The sequence below is a fragment of the Diaporthe citri genome (assembly GCF_014595645.1).
Source record: "Diaporthe citri strain NFHF-8-4 chromosome Unknown scaffold_1, whole genome shotgun sequence".
Classification (NCBI taxonomy): domain Eukaryota; kingdom Fungi; phylum Ascomycota; class Sordariomycetes; order Diaporthales; family Diaporthaceae; genus Diaporthe; species Diaporthe citri.
The window spans coordinates 9,238,801-9,264,433 of NW_025064846.1; the positions used below are offsets into that span (position 1 = coordinate 9,238,801).

A 25,633-nucleotide genomic window follows, 5' to 3' on the forward strand; every position below is an offset into this window, starting at 1 on the left:
GAGGAGCTGGGTCTCAGAGCTCGAGTGGGAAGAGGCGAGAGCGAGTTATTATTAACAGATGGGCGGCCGAGTTTAGAAATCCTGCGATTGCTTGGCTTGTCTCGGCTGGGAGCTGGGAGCTGTTGGAAAAAATGCACAGAGAAAAAAAAAAAAGTCCCTCAACGTTGCTTCCGGTACGGGCCTGGAGCGGGCTTCCATCTCAACATGCCATGCCAGCGGGTGTCAGACTCATGTCCCCCCAAAATCCCGCCCCCCAAAAATGCCACATCCCACTGCTTGCCCAGCACCCAGCTGCTGCAGGTCGCGACCCCTCCTCCCCAAAATAATCGGGGCTAGGGGACGAAGCTCCCCCTCGCCAATCACCAGGCCTCGATAACCCACGCCTGCCGGTGATAAGCTGGGATGTAGAAGTACTGATTACGGTACTGTGTGCTTGTACAACACCCAGCTGTCATTATATAATCCCCGCCTGGGCCGGCATGTACTCCCGTACCTGCGCAGATCCGCCTGTCTGGCCGCCAGCTGTGCACGCGGATGCTCTGCCGCGGTTTCGGAAGCTGCCGGGGGTTCCTGCTTGCAGTCCTGCCTCTGCAAGGGTCTCGTGCCTCCTGGCTTCTGCCCTTGGCATCAACGACTCGACACGGCGGCATATGGACAGAGCCATCCGGACCTGACACGAGCATCCATCCAGACCTCTTGTCCTGAGTAACGATAACTCCGGCAGAAACACCGACACCAGAGCCAAAGCCAGAACAGGCCACCCTCTCGCCCGCCCTGCGTCCCATCCCCCTCAGGCGTATCATCCCAAGGCTCGCTCCTCCTGTGCCTCACCCTGTGCCCGAACCCCTCGAGCGAACAAGAGTCAAGACAGAAGCCACGTCAAGATGGTTGTGGGTCTCCCCCCCTCCCCTCGCGCGCCCCAGAATCCCCATCGATGGATCTTCCCTCCCCCTCCCTGCCCAATGGTCGGCCATCCATGCATCGTCACATGCGCCATGGGTGCTAAACAACAACATCTCTCCAGCTCCTCGATTTGCTGACATTAGGGTTGTGGTCGAAGCTGGGAAGACTTGTCCACTATGGCGTCGATGCCATCCTCAGTAGGTCTTACTCTCAAGCAACAATATACCTCGCCGCCGTCGCGACAGTTTCGGCTGACCCCTCTGCCTTCCCCACAGTCTCGACCATCCTCGCCGGAATCCGACGCTCTACCGGCTTGACGTGAGTGAAGACCATCATATCCTATACCGCGACTCCGAAGAAGAAAGGAGCCACCCATCTGCAGCAGCCGAGCCGGATGGGGGAATACACACAGGGCGACCACAAAGGCTAACTCCCACCCCATGCTGGGGATTCCTAGGCCTAGTTTCAAGTCCGAGAAGATTGCAGGTGATAGCAACGAGACACAGAAGTGGGTTAGCCGGTACCTGGCCGTCGGCGAGACGGCTATGGACTGGGCTGTTGTGACCGCCGGCCAGAGCGGCTGGTTCGAGCGGAACAGGTAGATATCAGGGGCGACAACAGCGCAGCTACGAGAATAATGCATACTGGCTCGATGAGATCGTCTAGTCAGCGCAACGACGACCACACCTATTTTCGGGTGGTCTTGGGGGCTTACAAGGGTTGGCGTCTGGTATTTGTCTTCTTTCACAACAGCTGATGAAAAGTCACTACTTGGAAATATTATGGCAGGAGACCATCTCCGCTTTCCTTGCTGTGTTGACTGTCATTTAATTGAACTCCGCATGTTAAATCTACGTGCTATCCATAACAAAACAATGATGTGGGTATATCCGACAAGTCCAACTACGCCGTCTAACGCCTCTGCCAGCCGAATAACGAACATCGTAAAGTCATCGTACTGATCATTCCCTACCATCATGGTGCTCGACGAGGAACTCGGGCGGCACCTCGTTGTCACTGCTCTCGCGGTCCAGCAAAGGAGCCTCATTCGCCCCGTCTACATTGCGCGCGTCGTCCTGGTCTTGTTCCCCTTCGTGGCTGTCCGCTTGCGTGACTAACAAGTCCGCGGGGACCTCGTTATCGCTTTCGTCGGTCTTTTCGTCCTCACGGTTATTTGGTAGATCCAGAAGCTGCTCCTGGAGATCCTTCAGGTTGGCGCTGCCGCCGTTGACAGTGTGAAAGGAGTTGTTGGTGCTCGCAGTTATACCGGAGTTCTCCCTCGGCATCTCACTCGGGGCCGGATCATCGACCAGGATGCCCGACTCCTTGAGCATATCCCTGTTGATCTTCTGGGCCTGCTTGAAAGCCTCGAGCTCCGCACCGATGGCTGCGATGAGTAGATTCCAGCCCTTGTCTTCTGCAATGCGCAGCCGTTGTTCCAAACCTATCACTACAGTGTTGATCTTTTCATACTGTAGCTTCAGAATGGTCTCCTTTGGCGGAAGCTCACGGTCTTTGCCCTTTCCGGAGTGGACTGATGATGCCATTACTCCGGTCATCAACTTCCGGAGACCTGCCTCAAAGTCCAGGACAAGCCCAACGACTTCTTCCCAGACCCGGCCGCCCTCATCCAGGGCTGCTCGCTCGGTGTCTACCTGTTTCTTGCGCTTCTCCAAAATACCGATCTCATTTTCCCACCATTCGCGGGCCATGTCGATTGTCCGGCGCTCAGGACGAAGATGCATAAACTCGACGCCTCCGGGCGTCGACCTCGGCTCTTCCGTGTTAGTGCTGTCAGCCAGTGCCTCCACATCCAGAGGCTTCACTGGCGGTCGCGCGAGGAAGCTACTCGTAGTGTCTTCAACTTCCTTCAGCGCGTTCTTATAGCCACTCAACCCGGCCTCTCGGCGGTTCTTTACACCGTCCATTCTGCGCTCCAAGTAACGCCGTCTCGTTCTTAGTTCGGTGAGTCTCTTCTGCAGCTCCTCGATCTCGGAGCACACGCCCCTGTGTTCACTGCCCAGCTCTTCGAGCTCCCTGGCAAGTGGCTCTGCCTCGTCTGTCTCCAGGGCGGACAGCTCCTCCGAGATGTCGTCGTGTTTTGTGGACAGCTTGCGCAACTTTGCAATGGCTTGTTTCCGCGTGGAGAGGGCGCTCAGGATCGATGCGTCTTCCTCAACCTTCAAGTTGGCCAGCTGCGCCATGCTTCCCGCGATCCCTTTTCTTGCATCACTGATCCCGGCCTTCTTTCGCCGGGGCTGGCGCACAGGGATGATCTCTCCGCCTGGCCCCGAACGCGTGACAGGCTCGATTATTGACCGTTGAAGCCGCCGCGACGAAGAGACACTCGCACTTGTGGGGGTGGCACTCCCACTACTATGCTCATCGCCGTCATCGCCCGACCGGACACGTGTCAGGACGTCCTCCTGGATCTGCAGGAATTGCTGCACATCCTGCACAATGGCACGCTCACGCCGCTGTAGGCTACGCCATACGGAATTGCGATCGTAGGCAACCGGTGTCTCGTCAGGACGGCGCGGAGGATCGACGGCTGACCGATCCCACATGACGCTCCTGATGGCCTTTCGCGCGCTGCCAGGAAGCCAGGAAGCCGCGCCGGCCTGCACCTCCTCCTCCTCGCCATCGTCATAGTGTGCCTCGGCGTCACGGTACAAGACCCTCGACATGGCGATAGGAGGAGGTGGGCCGGCAAACATGACCCTGCCGGGACCCCTCTCCTTTCGGATTTTCGCATCGGTCGAGCCGCCGGAGGAGGAATTGGAGGGCCGACGATTCAAGGCCCCGGTGGGTTTGCGGTTCGAGGACATGCTAGCCGGGACGGACCCGTCAAATGCGTGGGGGAGGAGACCATCTCGTTCTGCTTGTGGTGACAGCTCGTCCAGGTCGTATTCGCTGTGCTGATTTCGGAGGGCGGGATATCGAGACGTGCTGTTGTGAAAGGGCAGGACGGAGGAGTTGTCGGTGCGCGAGAGGGAAAGGCGTGGGAGGAATGAAGATTTAGACGCCATAATTATGCTGCTTTGTGTTCTCAGCGAGGTGCAATCATCGATTTACTGTCGGCTTGTTGCCTCCGCTTCTGCGAGCTGTCGAGGGCGACTCGCTTGGCCAAGTTCTACAGGCACATTGATGGCGAATTAATAGCCCATTTGATGACCTGAAAGAGAAGCGGAGACGAAAACAGCACAGAAAATCACAGTCGACGTGGAGCAACAACGGGAGAGACCTGACTGTCCAGTTGAGCAAGTCAGTAGGAGGGTCGGGTTGTGTTGGAGAAGCTGCCACCCACTCGAAAAGTGTGGTCACAAGCTCAAGGCAGCTGGCATGTGCTAGCAGCTGGGTGAGGTGAGGTGTAACCCACCCCTGTCCAGGCTCCAGTGCTGTCCCCGGACCCGCTCAGAGCCGGTAGGAGCACGGGCCATTGACGGGATCATACCTCCCTAGGTACACCACTACGCCTACGGTAGGGATCCTGTGTCCTCGCACTCGAGTCTCAACCCACCATCGCCCACCCCAATGGGACTTTTCCTACCACCATGCTTCATAATTATTGCTCGACTCTGACTGATCATGGCCCCTGAATACATAGAGTTTGTCGACTACCACCACTGAAGTAACGTTTATAATCAAATGAAACGGTGGTGAATTCGGAGATAATGGCGTGGGTTGGCTCTGTTCTTCTCATTTGCCGTTAAGAATATGGCACTCTCAAGGTTGAAAACATCTTGACACAATACCTGCGATATTGCAAAAGCGGTTATAGCCAGTCACAGGGATAAGTGAGGAGGGTATCAGAAAAGACGTCTTGTGAAAGATCTCCGTACTCAGGTGGCACCCCCCAAGTCCTGATTGCCCATTGTGATAACTTCTCGGCTTCGTTACCTCACAGCACCATTCTTTGATTCCACATCGCGGTGATCTGACTGTACGCAGACATTTGACGCCACCTCATTGCAACCACATATATTGCTTCGCCCGTCAACTAACTGGAAGGCATGAAAAATCCCAGACGATTTGGGCAGCTATTTTCTGGTTCCCACAGTTGTTCTCGGCAACAAGTGTGGAATCGCATCAATGCAGCTGTATGGCATGTCCTATACCAGATGTGCTCTTAGGCAGCCTGAATTTGTTCTGGGCGTCTGCATTTCTCGGTTCAGGTCTCGAACAACACAACAGGTCCCCGCTGGTGCACAGGGTAAATGTTCCACAATTCAGGGTCGAGCGGAACGACGAGCGCCATTTCTCCTTGCCTACCGATCTACGGATCAAGCCTTGTGCCGTGGACTCGCACTTTACTGCTTTAGGCATCTGGTATTCCAAAATTATGCAGAAATTTAGTTATCATATCTACGCAGGCACACACTCGGGGCTGACAGGTGGAATCTAAGCCGCTGGCATCTTTGTACCCACACATGCATGCTAGAGCAGAAGGCTGCTCGGTGGCCGAGATCATGCGCCTTTTCAGCTCACACAAAACCCCACAGGTATAACTGCTGACCGATTCGGTTTTTTTGATAATCCTCTCGCTTGTTATCTCTTCTCGCCCTTCCTCAGCTCGACGCCGGCTTCTGTGACCAAACTACTTGTTTCGACGAGCAGGATGGCCGAACGACACTCGGAGGATGATGATGTGTACGACTACATCATTGTCGGCGGTGGTACTGCCGGCCTCGTGGTCGCTTCTCGCTTGAGTGAAGATGCCGATGTCTCTGTGCTCGTTATCGAGGCAGGCGGGGACAAGACCAAAGACCCCTTTGTCATGACACCAGGCCTGTTGGGGGCTTTATACGGCAAAGATGAATATGATTGGAATTTCCTCTCAGTTCCACAGGTTGGTCAACTGCTCCTTGCTTCATGCGTAACAGCCCGATCTCACAGTTGTTGAACCCAAAATAGCCAACTCTCAACAACCGCATCGTCAGTCAAGCTAGAGGCCGAATGCTAGGAGGTTGCTCTGCTCTGAATTTCTTGATGATGGTGTATCCTGGCAAGTCCATCATTGATGCCTGGGAGACAATTGGAAACGAGGGCTGGAACTTCGAGACTCTGGCCCCATACTTCCGAAAGTTCGCAAAGACTCATCCGCCGTCTCGTGTTACGAGCGACACATGTCGAATGGAAGGCCATTATGACCCTGACATCTCAAGTTCAGAGTCAGGTCCATTAGCCATCTCAGTCGGCGAGGGATTTGGGCCAAACAATTCCGCGTGGATGGATGCTTTTGAGGAGCTAGGTCTGAAGATGGCTGCTGACCCAAGGAACGGGTCCGCTGTGGGCGCGTTTCAGCAAGCCGCGAACATCGAACCCGTCACGAAGACCAGAACCTCATCGGCATCCGCATACCTGACCGAAGAGGTCAGAGCCCGTCCAAACCTCTCGATACTGATAGATACTGTAGTCAGCCAGGTCATCCTGAACAAATCTGATGATGGCGCCAGTCAGGCAGTCGCTACAGGAGTGGAGATTCGCTTCAGTAATGGTGTCAAGCGCACCATTCGTGCCAGTTTGGAGGTCGTGCTGGCGGCTGGTGCTCTTCAGACTCCGCAGATTCTCGAATTGTCCGGAATAGGAGACAGAGAGATATTGACGAAGCGAGAAGTTCCAGTCATTGTTGAGAATGGAAACGTCGGGCGAAACCTTCAGGATCATCCCATCGTCTGTGAAAGCTTCGAGGTTGCAGATGGTGTGGTTTCAGGAGACATTCTCCGAGACCCTGACCTGCTCAAGGCGATTGTGGCTCAGTACCAAAGCAGCCAAGATGGGCCCTTGGGGCAGAGCATCATCAGCTCGGCATATGTACCAAGTATGCTTTCATATCTTGACCACAAGTTCAGATTTTCTGTACTGACCATGTAATGTATAGTGGCTGATTCATCCGGCATTCTCACTATGGAGGCTCGCAGCAAGTTCTTCGAAATGAACACCGAAAAAACGGCAAGTGCCACGTCAAGCCAATGCTCTGAATTGGACAGAGGAGTGATCAGGAATATTCTGGAAACGACCAATGAACCGACCTATCAATTATTGCTATTCCCGACGCAAGTGGCTATTCCAGAAAAACCTCAAAGTGTTTCGGATTACATCACGCCAACTGAGCCCGAGAACTACATCACCGTGATGGTGTTTCTCAATCACCCTTTTTCTCGCGGCACATGTCACATCGCATCTCCCAATGTGGAAGACAAGCCTGTCTGGGATCCGCGGTACAATTCCGAGAAAATCGACATGGAGCTTCTTGCAAGTGGTGTTCAATTCGTGGAGAAGCTGATCGGTACCGAACCATTTTCGAGCATCCTAAAGCCCAACGGAAAGCGACTTCAGAGTCATGTGCACGACCTGGAGTCTGCGAGAGATGTCGTGAGGAGTCGCCAGATCTCGGTGTTCCATCTCAGTGGGAGTGCTTCCATGCGTCCTCAGAGTGCTGGTGGCGTGGTTGACACTCGACTCAGGGTCTATGGTGTCAAGAATCTGCGGATTGTCGATGCCAGTGTTTTCCCACTCGAGCCTTCGGGAAACATTCAATCAACCGTCTATGCTGTGGCTGAGAGAGCGGCTGATATCCTGAAGGAGGACAGGCTGAAAGCAAAGTAGGGAGTGCGCCTGATCTGAATGGGACGTATTTTACGAGAGCATGTTTATTAATTTGATAGCATAGCAATCGTCAACGTTGTATTGCAATAAATCTAGAATTACTCGAATATTTCCACCACTTGGTATGCATGGCTATATGAGCTCACATCATGAGATTCTGGCCCCCATCAATCCTGATATCTTCTCCAGTTATGTATGTGCTAGACCTGCTGGCCAGCATAACAATCGCCCCCATGAGCTCTTCAGGCTCGCCCATGCGTCCCATGGGGTGCTTGTGAAACCATTGGGTCTTGTGCCAGTCCAGCATCGATCCCTCATTGAGAATAGTGTTCATGTAGCCCGGAGAAATTGTGTTCACCCTGATACCGTGGACCGCCCACTCCGCAGCTAAAGAGTCCTTCAAGGCTAGGACCCCAGCCTTGGAGACATTGTAGCTGACTTGCGGCTGGGGATAGTTGGGCCGGTGACCGGAGATCGAGGCAGTCATTATGATACTCCCTCGCTTCTTCTGCTCGATCATCACCCGGGAAGCCGCCTGGGCGCACAGGAAAGAGCCCGTGAGGTTGATATCCACGATGACCCGGAATTGCTCTGGGGTCATATCCACCGCGTGGACGGTGCTGACAACACCAGCGAAACACACCAGCACATCCACCGACCCAAGCTTCTTGGCCGTCTCCCGGACAGCCTCGTTGACCCTCGCCGCGTCCGTGACGTTGACCTTCATGAACTCGACCTTGGCTTCAGGGAAGCTATCCTTGAGCTGATTGACCTTGACCGCACCCTCCGTCTCGTCGAGGTCGAACATCACAAGCCCGCTGGCGCCGTGCTCGAGGAGGGCGCGGCAGGCAGTGAACCCGAGATCGCCTGTCGCTCCCGTCACAATAGCATTGTCGGCGACCGAGAATCGCTCCAGAGCCCTAGAACGGGCGTCCTTGTGTGCAAGGGGCGGGGGCGGCGCCGACAGGGTCCCTGGGGCCCCGTCGCCGAGAACGATGGAGGGAATCACCCTTGATGTCAGCTGAGAGCGTTCGGTAGTCATTCTCTCGTGTTATTTCTGGCAGAATGGTAGAGCTGTAGTCTTCAAATCTCTGTGGCCAGGTGAGAATGATCGGGAGCGCGGCGACTATCTAGTACCGATTTCAAGAGGGGAGGAACAAAGTAAATGCTCTGGACTGTTCGACCACTGTAGATAAAAAACGAGAGAAATCTATTCATGCAGAGATGGTTTACTTTGTAGGCGTATATATGTGTTCATGTGAAGTTCCCAGCACCACAAGAAGGGACTGGGCGAGGGTGACCGTGTCCGAAGTTCCGGAAATCGGTTGTTGGGGGGCGGGGAAGTACAGCTGCCACACAAGCTGATCGACCATGCACATTGACCACTGTCAGGCTGCCTGTAGCTACAAACGCACTAAGGTCCAACATGGACTTTCAGGGCGGCAAGGAAAATGTTGTTCTGTCCAGAGGAAAGAAGAAGATCGACGCCAAGGACGCAAGCACGTCGCTCGTTGATAGAGATCCTATATACAAGGCTGTCGCATTGCCAAAGCTACTTCACATAGAAATCAACACAACTCTCGTATGTCTGAGAATTGCTGTTCGACCACCAGAACCACTGCAAGGCACATTTTCCACCAGCGTTGCATGCAGAGCCAAGGCTGTCTGGGATCGTAATGTTGAAGTCCACTAGAAGCTCTTGTGAGTAATTATTGCTTCGGTCTGGGGTTCGACAAGGTCGTGATGTTATTGTTGATTGGACTTACCATCATCTCCTCCACCAGGAACATTGTCTGGCCACACATCCCACGCCTTGACGGGCTTACCGATGGCTTTATTCTGAGCAAGGTCGATTACAGAGACATTCTGCCCACTTCGTCAGCCTGGGAAATGCGATGGGCCCTGAGACATCGTAGGATGCAAAGTCCGATTCAAGGATATTCTAGTCTTACCGCCCAACCAGGTTTATGAGCTGCCACAAGGTCGACATGGAACGTCACCACATCACCAGCTGCGTACACCTGGACTTTGTCGGTGTTGTCTTCGTATTGGTAACCGCGGCACTGATACAGGTTGCACTTGGAATTGGCGTCCGCTACCTTGACAGAATTCTCGATCGGGCCGGCGGGGTCTGAATGCGTGACCAGGTTAGTATGATGCTTTGACTACGACTTGTGAAGTGATTGAAGAAACGAAAGGGTGGCTTGGGTTTTTCTATCGGATGTACATACCATCATCGAGTTTCTTCGTAACAGCCTCGCCACAGAGTGCCACCGTAGCGTCACCGGACTAGTCATGCGAGTAGAGTTAGGTTTGGCCAGGGACTGATTTCTGGTGTCTTTATCACAACATACCCCACGAGGAACTGGCTTCTGAAGGACGCCGTGTCCCGAGATGCAAGGGAGCAGCAATAGCAGAGCGACCGTGGTTTCGAACATGGTGAATGCTGTTCTGTGAAAACGGAGAGCCTGAGACGATTTGCTCAACCATGGCAAATAATGAGTCTGTCGGACGCTGCCATATATCTCGTCGCAAGCTGTAAATGAAAGGACGGTTTACTGTGTAAGGGCAGAAGCTGATTATGGGCCCAGCAGGGTTTCTCCACCAATGGCCGCAGCAAGTTAATCTATTCAGTCTCGGTTGACGGGGACAGTCTTGGCAGGAGGAAGTTGACCGTGCCCAGCTCCACCAATTGTGACCAAGAATGTGATCTGTTATGCTCTTCTTCTGGACTGACGGAGGGACAAATATACGAAAACGGTAGTGTCGGAATTCGGCAGCACAGAGTGCGAGTTGATATCGTCGTTGCTCGCCAACCTTGGACCAGGACTTCATGCACCCTCCAGGGGGCGGGCCTTCCGTGTCCACCAATCAATTGGACAGTGAGCAACAGACTTGTGCTCATCCTGAGGCAACATCAGATGGCGAATCTTCAACTCATGGAATGGTAAAAGGTGTGAGTGGATGGCAACGGCCACGCATTCAGTGCAACGTATGCCAACAGATCGGATATCATTCTGAGATTTCGAGCCTTGGGAACGATCACGGTCAGCTCCAACGCCTAGTACCTAGTGTGCGCTCAAGCAGATGTTGTATAGGATATGTCTTCGTGACTTCGAGGACTCATTAAAGACCCCTAGTCTGCCGAAGGGTCTGGGGGACGAGAGGAAGAACTACTTTTGTACGAAGTTAAATAGAGGAGACCATGGAGCCCTGAACCGATACAAAGGGTACTTCGGTATCGCAGTGGGAAGGCCTGGCTTCGTCACACCGCATGGGGGACAACCGCCCTTCGCCATGAGCCCACGGAACATAAAGCAGTTTAGTCTACTTGGGAGTACTGGAAGAAAAATTTACCGACATCTAGACAACCGTCTGGGAACCTACAGGCTATAATTTTGTTAGTTCAGCATGAGCATCCACTCCCCCTCGCTATCAGGTTGGATTGGATCGCCTGCCTGCCTAACCCTCTGAAATACCCTCTTTTCTTCGGATATTTATGGAGACAAAATAATAGGACTTCTTCTTCCACAGAATTTGAGTGCAAGTTGATGTTCTCTACTTCTCCACCCACATCCACTTCATGTCGAACTAACAAAATTAAAGCCGGTCGAGTGTAGTGGCTGTCACAGGTCTTGCGGGGGAAGATAGTTTGTAATCTCGCTAGGGACACTAGCATGGACTTGATGCACACGCAATTTCGGTTCAAGTAGTGGGGACAGACCAAGTGCCAAAGACAACAATTACTGTGTATATTCAAGAAGAGTCTGTATTCCCAGCTCGCTTCGGACATTTTTTTCATGGTATTGGTTCATCAATCCTGTCCTGGGTCATCAATTCTGTCCTGGGAACTCCCCACCATTTCTGGAGCCAATCTTGCGTCAGTGCAAATTGTGCGAAGGGGCGCACGAGGTGAGGTTTGGATACTTACATTTAGGCGTCGATGCAGTTTTCGGACTCGCAAACACACTCCAGAGTGTCACAGCAGCGGTCCTGGTTGGGGTCTCCACCAATAGCACATCTGAATGAGAAGTCGCCGGCGCACAGCGTCTCACCGCGGTCGATGCACTTGGCGCTGACACCGGCAGTGATCATGAAAAGAGCGAAGAGGTTGAGGAACTGCATTTTTCTAAATTTGCTTAAAGACGGAGCTTTGAACTCGATTATACCTTTCCTGAGATGAGTGGAGCGGCTTGTACAATATGATTATAAGTAAGTGAGAGGATAGGGACACAGCAGCTAAGTTCAAGGACGTCCCGTGCTTACTCTATACATGCTGCGTTTGACAATGGTTTCGGCCGTCTACTTCTATCTCATATTAGGGAGGAATAAAGCTGTGGACACCATCTGCTCAGGATGGCACATTCCAAGACACCTTTACGCATGAGTGTCTGGCTCGGGGCCATCAACGTGAAATGCTGGGCCACAGCGTTCGAAACCCATAAATCTCCTTAGGGAAAGCGATCTCCCAGGAGTAGCAGGCTGACTCAAGCTGAGCTTGAGTTAGAAAACTCCCTAGGTTCAGGACCAACGGTATCACTCCCAGCGCAAATAAATTCTGAAGCGGTCTACGTCAGCTACAAAACAGGGGCAAATTCAGGCGAGTAGAGTCGCTAATTGTACGCTGCTCGCGCATCTAGATCGCAAGTCCCTTCGATTGAGTTGAGTTTCAAACTGCCGCCTTGGCGTGTCATGAGTGAGATTATGAAAGCAGTCTCCTACACTCTCATAGAATCCAGATGTCATATTGCTCGGAGAGAGTCGTCATTGGCTTGGATGATAATCGTCAACGACAGTGCTCAGTTTCCCGTGCACCAGGCCCGACACTGTGATCGACGCACTCAATCGCCCAGACTACTATTTATCGATCTTGTGTACCACAAGCGCAATTCTTCCGAATCTCGAATTACCTTGACGCTTCTTGTGTCATTTACTGAGAATAAATTTCCTTCCAAGGTTGTGATTTACTCAGGACTGCGCCACCAAAATTTCTGAAAGTCTTTGCATTGCTCCTTTCTTGTTGGGCTTGGCTACGCCAAGCACACTGGATGGTTAACATCTGCACGGCCACCTATTACGTTGATATTTTGTGCGAATGCGCGCAGCTTCTCGTTTTACAGTAGACCTTTTGAAGAGCAACTCCGACGAGGCTAGAAATACGGCGGGAGCGGCGCCGGGACCGTGGAGGACGTGAAGTCCACGAGAAGCCGAATGATACCATGTTCTAGATTTGATCTTTGATGTTCGACGTTCTGGCTGTAGAGGGGTCGCGTCGCGCTCGATGTGGTCCATGCTATTTTGATCAATTCTGTTCTGGTCTATGTTCAGCGGCCTGAGATGAGCGCCTGTTCGGGATGATGTTTACCTGGCTTGGCGTGGGATTCGGATTGCCATTACTAGTATGTTTTGGTTGAGTGACATTGGATCCATTTGGATTTGGTAAGTCTGCCTAATTGTGTATTTGAAAACATTTTTTTGCACAGCGCTGTTTCTCGCAACTACAGCATGTTTATTGCGCAACTTGTTATTGTGCACTTTGTTATTTTTGTATTTTAATTGTAACATCTTGGAGACAGTGGCCGGATGGACATACTATGAACGGCAGGATGGGTGGGTACATATGTACGTGTTGGTTGATGTTTGCCCGGGGAGCTGAGCGATAAATGGGACTGGAGTGTTGCATTTGGCTCCCAATCTGTCCGCAAAATGGCTGGCTTCGTTCCCAGCCACACCCCATTCGCAGCTACAGGCGGGTCTCCTGAGGGGCAAGTGTATCAACATTGAAGGCCAAAGAAGTGGGAAAATGTGAGAAGTGAAATGGGAAGAAAAGCTTAAAAAGGATCAGACTGGGCTTCCCCATCCTCCAATTCTTCAAACATTGTTCCTTGCTCCTCTTGGTCACTTTGATCTTGCCTCGGGGTCTCCCATTATCATCTATAATACAAACCCTAGGGCCTTATCCAAGTATCAACACCAGAGTTTCTCGCGGACAGACCGTTTCAAATGTCTGTAAATAACGCACCAGTCAATTACCGGCATGGCGCTGCCCGCGCGGAGGCGAAGAAGTTAGTCGAATCAATATGCGAAGACCTTGGAAATATAGACAACGATACCTGGGAACAGCTGGGAGCATACGATCACGGCCTTAGGTCAAGACGACAGTCTACTTTTGTCAGAAAAGATAAGATGCTTTCGCATTCCGTCATGACGTGAGTTTCCATGTTCCGAATTCAGTGCCACATCTCAACTGCGCTGGGCACCATTCTGATACCATTTCAATTAATCTCCTGGACAGTCTGGCCAAGAATCTCTATACTAGCAATGCTCGTTTCGTCTTTGAACTGCTTCAAAACGCCGAGGACAACCGCTATACACGAGCTCAGGAGCAAGGCCACGCGCCCTATGTTTCATTCCAGGTCTATAACGACCGCATTATCATTGAGTACAACGAAGACGGCTTCAAAGAAGAGAATGTGCGGGCGATCTGCGATGTTGGGAGGAGCTCCAAGGTTGGCGCTCGAGGCTACATTGGGGCCAAAGGCATTGGATTTAAGTCTGTGTTCATGGCGGCTTGGAGAGTTCACATTCAATCCGGAGACTTTTCCTTCTACTTCAAGCACCGAAAAGGAGAGCCAGGCCTTGGAATGATTTATCCCTTCTGGCAGGATCATGTGGACGATCTGCCCCCAAACAGAACCAGAATGACACTACACCTCCATGCCAGTGACACGGGGGATCCGACTGACTTGCTGTTGCAACGCCAGGCAATACGACAGCAGTTCAACGACTTACAGGAGAATGTGCTCTTGTTTATGCGGAATCTTAGGGAAATACGCATTTCATTCCTTGATAACAACGGCAGAGTCCAAAGCTCAACCGTGTTCTCGGCCTCGAAGACAGACGCCAGGCGCATCAAACTGACCAAGTCGGTCACCAATGGGGCAGAGGTCGCACGCACTTCCCAGATCTATCACGTCACCAAGCATTCTGTGAAAAGTTTGCCCAAGCATGACGACCGTACGTACTCAGAGGAAGAAGGTCACAAAAGGGCCTACGCCGGAGCCGAAATTATTTTGGCCTTCCCCATTTCAGATGCCTCGGTACCTGTTATCAAGCCCCAAGATGTCTTCGCATTTCTACCTATGCGGCACATGGGATTCTCAGTAAGACCAATAAGGTACCTTTTGGGGACTGTACATTAACGCTGGCCCTAGTTCCTAATTCAAAGTGACTTCGTCACTCAGGCCAACCGACAGGACATAGTGGCAACATCGCCGCGTAACCAAGGCATTATTGAACACATTAGTGATGCGTTCATTCATTCGGTTTTGGAGTTCTGCGAGCATCCTGCCCTTCGATACACCTGGATGAGGTTTCTACCCAACAAGACGCAATACCCATACGACAACTTCTGGTCGATCCTGGTCAATCTGATCGAAAGCAAGTTGCACAACGCCTCAATCCTATTGCCACAGAGCGAAGACAGCCTGCGTAAGATCAGCGACCTTCGAGAACTTGATCCTTGTCTCTGTGATTCCAAGGGGGAGCCGTTGTTCAGAGACGTCACCCCGAAGAAGTGGTTATCCCGACTGTATCACAGGGAAGATGTCTGAATCCTCAGAGGCTGGGGTATGCACAGAATCAGCGTACAAGAGGCTCTGACCATGGTTCAGGAAGACTTGGACCTACGGGACTCCCGAATGAAATCTGAGCAGACCGATGACGACTGGCAAACGAGGGCTGCGACTCGACTCTTGCGGCTGGCCACAAGCCGAGGAAGTGCTTTGTCAACCCTGCGCACTTTGAAGCTAATTCCGTGTAGAGGCGATCCCACGTACTGGATTTCTCGACAGACCGGCTCAGGGTCCCAGAAAATATGCTTTGCCGAGATAGAGACGGGGATTCCGATTCCAAACGATTTAGGTCTACACATCGTCACGTCGAAGGCCTCCAGAAACCCAGCGCGTGTGGCATTCTTCAAACTACTTGGTGTGACTTATGCCAATACGAGCGAAGTGAGAGAGAGGATTTATGATCGACATCAAACCTACCTGACCTTTACTACATCAACACCGGTTTGCACAGTCGTCGACCAGTTGAGATTTCTATACCTCACAGACCATACAGACCCACAGAATGCGTGGAAGAGACCTCAGCTCGCCTTGAAAGATCGATGCAAGAAGTGGTGGAGTCCGTCAAGCAGCGAGCCACTGTATCTTTCCGATTCAAGCCTCTACGGGCCAAGTAAGCTGCTTAGAGCCACAAACGCTGGGGAGGAGCCAGGCGCCGGGGCTCCTGGGATGGACGTCAGATTCTTGCATGATTCCTTCACAAACGATCCTCCGGAAAAGCCTAGCTTTGATTCGAAAACATGGTCGGATTGGTTGGAAACTCGCGCGAGCGTGCGTCGCACGCTTAGACTAACGAAGACGTCACCAAATGACCTCTCCCCAGAGTGCTACTACGTTGCAAGGCATCGTCCGGACAAGTTTCTCGGCTTACTCCGCTTCAATCTACTCGCTGAAGGACTTCTCTTTAGCACGTACCCCATTTTGCAAACGAAGTTGAAGAATATCGACGTACTCTGCGGTGATGGTCACATGACGCCTCTTTCGAAGACTTATCTTCCACTGCGTGACCTGCGCGAGGAATGCATCAGATTTCTCACAGACAATCATGCATTCCCTTTTGTCAAGCTCGAAGATGATATTTCGCAAGACGCAACTCAAGTATTGAATTGGGACTTCCTCATCAACTTAGCTGGCGTCAGCATTGAGGCCAATCTCGGCTTCTACTTAGCTATTCTAGGCCAGTTGTGCGTGTCAGCGCCGAATGGCCATACCGGTGCTCGAGTGGTCGATTTGTACAGTATAATTTACACAAAGTTCGCCCAATCCAACATCACCCGAGGAATTCAGGCTCAGCAAATCAAGTAAGTTCGGAGTCGAGCCTTTCATCAATTCTCCATGGGGCTTCTCCCTATTGCTGACCTTTCACAGGGAGTTCTTTCGACAGAGAGCCGCGATTTATGTGCCTGCCTATGGCGAGTGCCCAGCTTCATGGACCTCAGTAGAACACTGTTTGTGGCGAGGATTGCCATGTATGACTACTCGTCACATCCTTCGGCCAAAGTACAACCAACTCTACACTGACGTGGATGTCGGAAGGCACAATGTTGAAAGATTGTTCTGCGATTTGCTCAGCGTCCGAGATTGCGAATGGGGTGACTTGATTAAAGAGCTCCAGAATCTGAAGAACCAAGGATATCCGGACTTGGAAAAGACCACTCAACTTTATGAATATCTGATGACCTTGGCACGGAGCTTGAAAACTCGTGAGCTCGAAGCACTCAGGTAAGGCAATACTTCACAAGATTCTGAATACTATCACACGCATAGGATTCTGACGAACTCTTACTATAGAAACGTGTTTGAAAATGAAGAACTCATCTATACGCCACTTCGACGCGGTGCCGATCAGAAGTGGCATCACGTCCGGGGATGTCTCTGGTCAAGAAGTGCAAAAGTTAGGGGGAAGGTCATTCTGAACGAGCACTACGAACGCCTCGAAAGCTTTTTTATCGATGTGCTCGGAGTTGAAACCGCCAAGGTGGAGCTAGTCCACGACGAATTGATCCGCCTAGGTTCATCTTCTGATGCCTCTGCCGTCGATGTCAGAGATCGGATCACGAGTCTCAATTCGATCCTTGTGGACATGGACTTTGCGGACTACCCCGACGCAACCATGTTGATCGAGGCCAATATTCTCCCGATCCGAAAGCCGGATCAGACTGTCAGCCTGGCTTCTGCCAAAACCGATTTTGTCATCATTGACAGAGCTCATCTCGGAGAGATCTTTGCGCCTCAGGTCAGAACACTGGACTTCTCTGTTGAGGAGGTTCGTCGGCTTGATCCATTCATCAAGTTGCTCAGGCAAGACAGGAAGCGACTGTCAGAAGTGGTCAGAGAGGTTACGGCTGTAGACGAAGGCGACAAACAGCCCCTGCAGTGTCGTCAACGACAGATTGGACCTAAGGCTCATGCACTTTACCGGTATGTTCCCACAGTTGACATAACTACCAAACTCTCATATCAGATTCCAGTCATTCATTCAGTAGTTGACCTTGAATTCGAACATGGCAGAGTCGCATTCCATCTTAACAGCCCAAGACTCAAACCGGATGGTCATGCCCTTTACAACATGCTGCGCAATGCACAGGTCTACACGACAGAAGGGATCACCTCCGAGCTGCACCTTTCACAAGACGGCGAAGACCACTGCTATGTAACCGAGCGCAGCGACCTTCATATTCGGGAGTCTGGGTCCCAACTGGAAATCTTTGTGTCAAGAAATCAGAAGAAACAGGGCTTTTGCTACTCTTCGAAACTCAACGAACGTCTGTTTCAGTGGCTGATGACTGACCCTCTTACACATATGTCAGAGACGCTCGACTCCAGGGGCTTGCTTACCGTGCATAAGATTATCAACTCGAGGAGATCAGTCCTTGCGCAGATCCTGGACGAGGACGGAATTGTGACCGGTGATATTGAGGAACTAGATCAGGAGGTGGAGTCTAATTACGACTCGGACGAAGAAGAATCTGACGACAATTGGTCATCGGATTTGCCAACAACGCCATCGGTCCAGCGGACTGCTCCGTCTCGCTCGGAATACAGTCCTAACCACAAAAAGGCACTCTCCAGAAATTCTTGGTTCGACGGAGTTGAAGTCAGGTGAGCCATTATGAACCCTCAGGGAAATGAAGCATCATTAAATCTCAGGTGTCAAACAGCCCACAAGCCTCTAGTGATAGGAACACAAAGCCACCCCTGCATCAAACCCCAACCAGCCCTGTCGCATGCAGGAGCCTGAAAGCCTCTGAGACTGGGGAAGCAGAACGGCTCCAATATGCAGACCTTCTCAGCCGTGTCGTCTCAGCCGCACGGAGGTCACGGTTTCCTGCCAAGAGCTCATTCGACATGTCCCGTATGTCCTCTGCTCTCCCAGTCTTCTATGGTGCCGCAGACAGCTATGACGCCTTCCATGAATCGCACCTCTTCCACACGACCTCGAAGCTTGAGAGGGACAAGAAGATAGCGGCGGCGGGGGAGCTCTATGTGAGTTGTCACTACCTATCCCATCCCAGTAACAGAGTCTTCGTTCCGAGGCGCAGGTCGATTTGTATTAACATGGTATCGTGTCTGTAGGTCTTCGAATTGCTTAAAAGCCTCGGGCTTCCCAATTTCTCGATGCGCCAGTGGCGAAGCACCATACGCCACTACGCCGCTGCCCATCCAGACTACGCCGACACCAAGGAGTGGTCAGGAAGAGAGAGCTCGGATATTACATATGTCGATGTCAAAGGAGAGTTCACCCGGCTGCTGATCGATACCGGTCACCTAGATGGGGAGGTGTGGAGACATGAGAGGCCGATGTACTTCCTCAAGGTGAAAGCCACGACAGGGCCGTGTGATACGCCATTTTCTGTGAGCAAGGGACAGTATGAACGGGTATGCCTTTCCATCTGCACAATCCTCTCTTCAAATCAGCATCTCATCCTCTCCACGGTTCTGCTCCCAAATCATCGCATTTACTGATTTGCTGTTGCAGTTTTGCCACCACAAGGAAAGCATGTCCATGGTTTATATTGTAATGCGAGTTTTCCACGTTGACAGTGGAATTGTTGATGCCAGGGCATACATAAATCCAGCCAAGTTAGCAGACGATGGGCAGCTTCTATTCACGGCTGAGAAGTGGTCTGTTGTGTCTGGATAATTTCAGTGCGTGGAGGATCGTCTTCTCTCAGCTTCAAGATTCATCATCTACACTATCATCTCGAGAGCGGAAGTATTGGCTGAGAGAACGAGATGTTTAGCTGAATCGCCCACATGCACAGAGTGACTCTTCAACATATCAATCTCATAATTCCCGCCGCCAAGAAGGCTGCCTTCATCGGGCCTTTGGGCTGAGGAAAGTCGGCCTTGACTAGGCGGGTGTTCAAATAACACAACGTGCAGGATCATCATGTGCTGAGAGGCAATAGATGTTAAACTTTGCCCGCAAGCTTGTCATTTAGACTGCCAGTAATCCACCAACTTCCAAACGGGTGCCTAGCATTGTAAATGTCGCTGGATGGCACTCGATACTGGTCCTGGAATAGAACTCGGCACGCTACAGGAAATGCATTCGCCAACTGACGCACAGAGTTCCGGGTCGGGAGGAAAATCTGTGTAAAGTATAAATGCAATTTGATTGGGATCCTGAAGAGGAAGTATGTGCCTATAGGTGTGTGTAAAGAGTGACTATATACAAAGCGAGTGTGTTATTTACGGTTCAGAGCAATCTGAAACCAATGCAAAGTACATAAGGAGCGCAAGGTGTCCCACCGTGGACCCCTATTATGAAAGAAACAACCAGAAAATGCATGCTCATAGTAATGCTGTCATCAAGAAGGAGCGTCGTGAGGTCGATGAATCATAAACATAAGAGCCGTGAAGTATGAATGCGAGGAATTAATGATAGCCTGGATCCAGGTATGCTGAAAAGTAGATGCGAAATGTTGGGACATCAAGCCATTAAGCCATTCTAGCAGAATATAAGTTAGCGAAGCTCGGGCCCGTAGGTCAAAGACCTGCAGATTGACTCACATGGTACAAATTGTGAAGGGCCACCGACATGCAGAGTCGTTATTCGTATAAGATAGGTTGAATGAGTGTTGAGAGTGAGTAGAAATTGAGCGAATGTGTCTATAAGTGAATAATGAAAGTCCTAGGTACAGTTAGTACTCAATCTCTTGTTACTGGGTGGTAGTTTCGTCTTGATTTTACTCACGTAGATATGTGACAATGAAACCAGATGTCTCTATGAGAACGCCGCTAGATTTTCGAAATCATCATACGCCGGAGTGATGCAAAGGAGGGTGTTTCTGGGATCTTTATATACGGACGACACACTTAGAAGGTGTGGGAAATGACCGAAAATAGTTGGTGATGGTGCTGTCGGCAGGGTAGTATTGAATGAGTGTGGCTGTAAATGAGAGGCGCGAAGATGTGTCGAAGATGTTGCAATTATATAAGGACGAGTGGGGTTGAGATGTTCGACTGCTCAGATGAGCGGTAGAGAGTGTAAGTTGAGGCTCCCGAGAGTAAATGAACGGCAGGGAAGGAAACATGTCGATTCGTGGAGTGGTGGCAGATCAGCCATGGCCAAATGATTGACTATAGTTGGCGTGAAAACACATAGCGAAGGACTCAAACAGGTTCGACCAGGAAGCGAGCGACTGATTAATGAATGTCGGTGGTGGTGAAGAACTAATGAGAGGTTGGAAAAGGGTGGGATCGGCGCCTCTATTATAGTTGTGGAAACACATGCATACACTTTTCGACAATTCTTCTCGTACACCCAAACGTTCATAGTCAACGCCGTCGGAGCCGGTGAAAGCCCTGGTCTGAAACGATGCATGAAAACGTGAGGCCAACAATGGCCACCCTAGCGCCAGAGCATTCAGGAACCGTACAACCATTGGCCACGCAGTGGTGTTGAGGGCAGGTCATCTTCGGGGCGGGAAAGTGGAGCGAGGTCGTGCCTGGGTTAGTATGGCTGGCACTTGGCCGACATGGCACAACAACTTTACCGCATCATTACAGTTCGATGGCTGGGCCGGCCAGAACCGTTAAATCTCAGCCAATGGCTCTTGAATGCAGCTGAGATCGTGCAGCTGAGCCCTCAATCTATCGGATGTTCAGCCGAGGAACGAGCGGCCAAAAACACGGCCGCCTGCGCCCCTGGTGGGCTAGAACATGACCGAAACGCCCAGTTCTCGGTTTCAAGCCCGCTTTTCGGCCGCAGAGGCGACAGTCGGAACGCATGGGAATTTGTCTTGCGGCATGATCACTGAAGCATGTGGAACAAGTTGGACAACGGTGGCTCGGCCATGTCCCGATTTCAGCCTTGTAGTTTCACCTAGGTTGGATTTGTAGCCCTCGGCCTCCACTTCAATGCAACAATGCATTTCTCTGGGCGCGAGAGATTTTTTCCTCTATTTTATTAAGTCGTGTCGTCTGTCCGGTCAATAATTTGCTCGTCTCGAAGGCGTCTGTCTCGTTATGGCCGCCATTGCTGGCTTGGTCTTATGCGTGTGCTCCTCCATCCTAGTCACCGGGTGATTCCCTCTTTTGATCTCGCATCTCCCTCCTGAGCTGCTTCATAGTCTTCTCGTGGACACCTTTGACCTTGCCACTTTTCCTACTTTTCTGCTGCTGTTTGCTCTTGTCCTTGGGGCTGCAGGAGCCGTGGTCTTTCTTGGCGGCCTTCTCCTCGCGGGCGCAAGCTTCGGCGCACGAGACACACTGGTGGATCCGGCTATGGTATTTGCCTCTGTGTATCTCACATTCGATGAGGTGTCCTAGCTTGACGCATCGTCTGTTGCCCTTCTTAGAACAGACAGGGCTTTGAAGATCAGTCACCACCGGCGGAGGATCAGGGCTAACTGACCAATGTACTGACCAGTGATGATTGATGTCCAATGCCATCGTCCCCAGCGATATCGAAAACGTTGCGGTTGGGTATCTGGGGTAATCTGATTTGAGGACTGCTCGATTAGCATATTGGTCAAAGTTTCTGCTGTTGATGTGCATCTTTGTGTGTTGTTTGAAATGTGACAGGAAATGGGAAACCTCCTGGTCGAGCACTCGCTGTCGGCCAGAGGTTTTGTAGGCGTGTGTGCTGTGACAGCTGCGCGTCAGTGACTAACCTTATACTGTTGCGCTGCAGAGGAGGCCTCGTCAATTCTGCTCAACCTGCGCAGCGATCAGCTGATGTATCCACGGTGACAGAATGTTGGGAGAAGGTGTAGAGTTGATCCAGATCATGCTGAGAAACATCAGGGCTGTTTTGTTCCTTCGTTCGTTTGATCGAAAATCGGATAGCTGGCTCCGGCAAGCTGCATACGCAGTTCATTATGTACATGATTTCTAGCGCAACCCAACATTCCTCGGCGGATGTAGGTCGGACGAAGGCATAGAAGATTCTATCAAGTGGTAGGTATCGCCATCAATTTCCATTTGAGAACAATCCCTTGATTCACTTGAGCAGCCTTGCTGATGTGATTTCATTGACAGCATTTACCTTGCACTTCTCGCTCTGCTGACCATTTCAATTCTCCTACTTTAGATGATTCAACATGAGCCAATTCAAGCCAATCAGTGAAAAGAATTTGCAAAGTTTCATCTGTACTCAGGTATTAAACTATTGTTGTGCTGAATGGGGTACCCATTTACAGCATTCTAGTTTCCTAACCTATTACAAGTACTCCCCCCAAGCCACCATGCATATATATATCCCCATGCTTCCTCAATTGACGAATGAGACTATATCAAACTTGATGACCAGCTACATAGAAGTCCTGATCGTCATAGGAATTGGCCTCTCTAACGGCTGATGTCCCTGTCGTAGAGACCCTGACTCCAGCAGACACCCTCTCGAGTTGCCCAAGTGTTCTTATCCATGTGGAGGAGGACCTGCACTGCCCATAGCCCTACAATGCTTGTGTAAATCGTGGTACCGTTTTGATGACATTTTGCGCTAATTGCCGTCGTATAGCGGAATGTTTAGTGACAGGAGATGGGGGGCTGGCCTCACGTATTTAGCCGATCAATGTCTACAAAAGTACACAAGTGTGAGCGAGATCAGATCCAATTTCGACCAATACGACTTGCAGCTTGACAGCAATGAAGCCCCCATACTGGAACCCGAGAAGGCTCGGCATCACGTGTATCGACCATGAGGTAACAGGATGGTGTTTCTGCGCTCGTCCGGCGCTACCCAGCAAATCTGATGATCCCTTTTGTACCGAGATGGATGTGTCTTAATACAAGAGCTCTGTCATGTAAAGATCAAATTGTATCATCCTCGTGACAGGATCCACACTCTGCCAAGAACTGTGCGAACCACTCGGTGACGGTTGCCCGTATTGTTCGAAATGGACGCTGACTTCCTCCGTGACGACGACTGTATCCGTCAAGTTCTGTACGCTCTCATTTATTCTGTCTTCTTTCCGCCCTTTTTCTCCTGGACGCACTCCATTCGATGAACAGTCCGCATGATTTGATGCTGTTGCGGTGAGGTCACGGAAGCCAGAATCCACGATTGCATAGGATCCCGACGCTGCTGTTCCCTTGCTAAGAGCCGTTGTTTGAAGCCCACTCTTCCCAGATATCGTTGTTAGGGTGTACGGTGCATCGATAGCGACTGAGAAGTTTCCGGACAAGCTGTCAAATATGTTCTTCATTGTTGGGATGCATGCTGTAATGACAGAGAGATTGAAGGATACTTGCATCCAGATCGTAGGCTCCACAGCTAACCAGGTGAAGTCGTTGCTTGGTTTCAGGTAGTCTTGACTGAGAAATGTCGGTGCCAAGGCTATGGGACAACTGAACCAGGACGCGGTCAAGCATCAGTCCAAAATACCATGGGTCATAGTCGTGAAATCCTGGTGAAAGGAAAACCTGAGAGTGACCTACAGTACCCGGAAGGAAAACAACGCAATAACAATACATTTTGCTTTGAGATTGGACTGGATGTTCCAAACCATGGCGACAGCCAGTACGTATATTTGCAGATCCGTCATGATGTTGACAGCTGCGTTGTAGATGTATATAGGTCCGATGGCTAGGCAGTTGGAGGAAAATACCGCGCCCCAAGGCTGAGGAAGCGGGCATTGAAAGAAAGTCGAGAACAGCTGAGATATGAAACACAGCATTATGATTCCCATCGAGATCTGATTTGCAAGTCGTACTCGGCCATAATTATGGATCAATCGGATAAGCAAGGACAGCGAGACCTCGTGGCTGTGACGGACACGACTGACAAAATGGAAGCTGCGTATTGGAGCTGGAGGAATAAAATGTTAGCTTGTAATGGCATGGTAGTCGCAGATGAATCACCTTGCGAATATTGTCCCCTTCATCTGATATCTCAGACCGGTATCTTCCTAGGCCAAGTTTCGAGGCGAAGACAACGCATACAGTTTGGGCAACCATCAAGAATGCTGCAACAAAGAGCACAATGTCGAAGTTGTGGACGGCTGTACCGGCGCTTTGGCAAATGAAGATTTTCGCAATAATGGCTATGATCATGAGAAGACAAGATGTGACGGAAACGATCGTGATCAGAGCTGTGTGGCTATCTTGGTTGGAGTCCACGAACGGTTCTGACACAGTCACGTCCTCCATGCTGAGTTAAAGCAGTCAACGATGTGTAACTCAGGTTTTCGGGAGTGTCTGTCTGGCCGGGCGATACAAAGTAGAGAGAAGAATAAAAACGAATAAGGTGAGTCACGCGATATGTGTTGAATAGTCTTTGAGCCTATGTCTGATGCAAAATACGTGTTGGGAGGTAAGACTCGTGATTGGCTGCAAGCGCGGCACATCTGCGCTCTTCTGCACGTTGGCACTACACCAAAAGTCGAATAAAACTATCATTATGACAAACGAGTGTATTCCTTGCTCTGTGGTACCGTGGTACTCATATCTAACTTTCTAACCAAATGTTCACCTTAAGCGAGACTTGATATCATGTGAATTTGTCCTGTTGAGGCTGTTATAGCAGCATAAAGCGAATTAAATTTTCATCTTAATGGGTTGTCTTAAATGCAATCCAGAGACTAATTAATGCAAATGGATGGTACTCTCATATGCAATTAAACGTTCCATTTTAGCGTTAATAACCTATACATAACACTTCATACCAAAAATCATATGCACTTATTATGCCATACCCTTTTAAATTATTAATGTTAAATTTTATACATGTCTTATAATGGAATCCTTGTAAATATAATTAATTTTAATAGTTAATATAATGATTGCTTAATTATTATTTTATTTTTAAGCTAATAAATAGTAAGGCCTGGTTTTTATTTATAAATTTTAATGCCTTAGGCATTTATTATAAATTTATGATAAATTATTAATAAATTATTATTCCTTAATAAATTTATAATAAATTCATTATGGGATTATTTAATTATAATATATTTATTATTAATTGAATTTAATATATTTCTTTAAATTAATAGGAATTAATAAGCTAAACCCTTACTTATCTTTTATTATTAGCTATT

At 50.4% G+C, this 25,633-nt stretch overlaps 8 protein-coding genes across 8 annotated transcripts; 4 read left to right on the top strand and 4 right to left on the bottom strand.

Annotated features, from left to right (window-relative positions):
• Nucleotides 1-995: 995 nt before the first annotated feature.
• Nucleotides 996-1,505, top strand: INS49_002403 (uncharacterized protein; the record flags this gene model as incomplete). The annotated part of the gene is made up of 3 exons (XM_043163216.1): nt 996-999; nt 1,047-1,221; nt 1,361-1,505. 3 exons carry the CDS (start codon nt 996-998, stop codon nt 1,503-1,505), a joined length of 324 nt encoding a protein of 107 aa, XP_043031722.1.
• A 360-nt stretch (nt 1,506-1,865) lies between these two features.
• INS49_002404 (uncharacterized protein) lies at nt 1,866-3,932 on the bottom strand (the record flags this gene model as incomplete). Its single annotated transcript, XM_043163217.1, has 1 exon — nt 1,866-3,932. The coding sequence occupies one exon, from the start codon at nt 3,930-3,932 to the stop codon at nt 1,866-1,868; it is 2,067 nt and encodes a 688-aa protein (XP_043031723.1).
• Nucleotides 3,933-5,521: 1,589 nt separating this feature from the next.
• On the top strand, nt 5,522-7,512 carry INS49_002405 (uncharacterized protein; the record flags this gene model as incomplete). The annotated part of the gene is made up of 5 exons (XM_043163218.1): nt 5,522-5,752; nt 5,914-5,987; nt 6,069-6,724; nt 6,785-6,827; nt 6,990-7,512. The coding sequence occupies 5 exons, from the start codon at nt 5,522-5,524 to the stop codon at nt 7,510-7,512; spliced, it is 1,527 nt and encodes a 508-aa protein (XP_043031724.1).
• Nucleotides 7,513-7,654: 142 nt separating this feature from the next.
• Nucleotides 7,655-8,554, bottom strand: INS49_002406 (uncharacterized protein; the record flags this gene model as incomplete). The annotated part of the gene is made up of 1 exon (XM_043163219.1): nt 7,655-8,554. The coding sequence occupies one exon, from the start codon at nt 8,552-8,554 to the stop codon at nt 7,655-7,657; it is 900 nt and encodes a 299-aa protein (XP_043031725.1).
• A 510-nt stretch (nt 8,555-9,064) lies between these two features.
• INS49_002407 (uncharacterized protein) lies at nt 9,065-9,950 on the bottom strand (the record flags this gene model as incomplete). The annotated part of the gene is made up of 5 exons (XM_043163220.1): nt 9,065-9,201; nt 9,279-9,378; nt 9,465-9,643; nt 9,744-9,801; nt 9,867-9,950. The coding sequence occupies 5 exons, from the start codon at nt 9,948-9,950 to the stop codon at nt 9,065-9,067; spliced, it is 558 nt and encodes a 185-aa protein (XP_043031726.1).
• Nucleotides 9,951-13,698: 3,748 nt separating this feature from the next.
• INS49_002408 (uncharacterized protein) lies at nt 13,699-15,125 on the top strand (the record flags this gene model as incomplete). Its single annotated transcript, XM_043163221.1, has 4 exons — nt 13,699-13,721; nt 13,808-14,021; nt 14,277-14,675; nt 14,757-15,125. The coding sequence occupies 4 exons, from the start codon at nt 13,699-13,701 to the stop codon at nt 15,123-15,125; spliced, it is 1,005 nt and encodes a 334-aa protein (XP_043031727.1).
• A 1,489-nt stretch (nt 15,126-16,614) lies between these two features.
• INS49_002409 (uncharacterized protein) lies at nt 16,615-19,109 on the top strand (the record flags this gene model as incomplete). The annotated part of the gene is made up of 5 exons (XM_043163222.1): nt 16,615-16,865; nt 16,935-17,564; nt 17,655-18,245; nt 18,305-18,629; nt 18,720-19,109. The coding sequence occupies 5 exons, from the start codon at nt 16,615-16,617 to the stop codon at nt 19,107-19,109; spliced, it is 2,187 nt and encodes a 728-aa protein (XP_043031728.1).
• A 2,553-nt stretch (nt 19,110-21,662) lies between these two features.
• On the bottom strand, nt 21,663-24,743 carry INS49_002410 (uncharacterized protein; the record flags this gene model as incomplete). Its single annotated transcript, XM_043163223.1, has 2 exons — nt 21,663-21,944; nt 24,537-24,743. 2 exons carry the CDS (start codon nt 24,741-24,743, stop codon nt 21,663-21,665), a joined length of 489 nt encoding a protein of 162 aa, XP_043031729.1.
• Between the last annotated feature and the right edge of the window lie 890 nt (nt 24,744-25,633).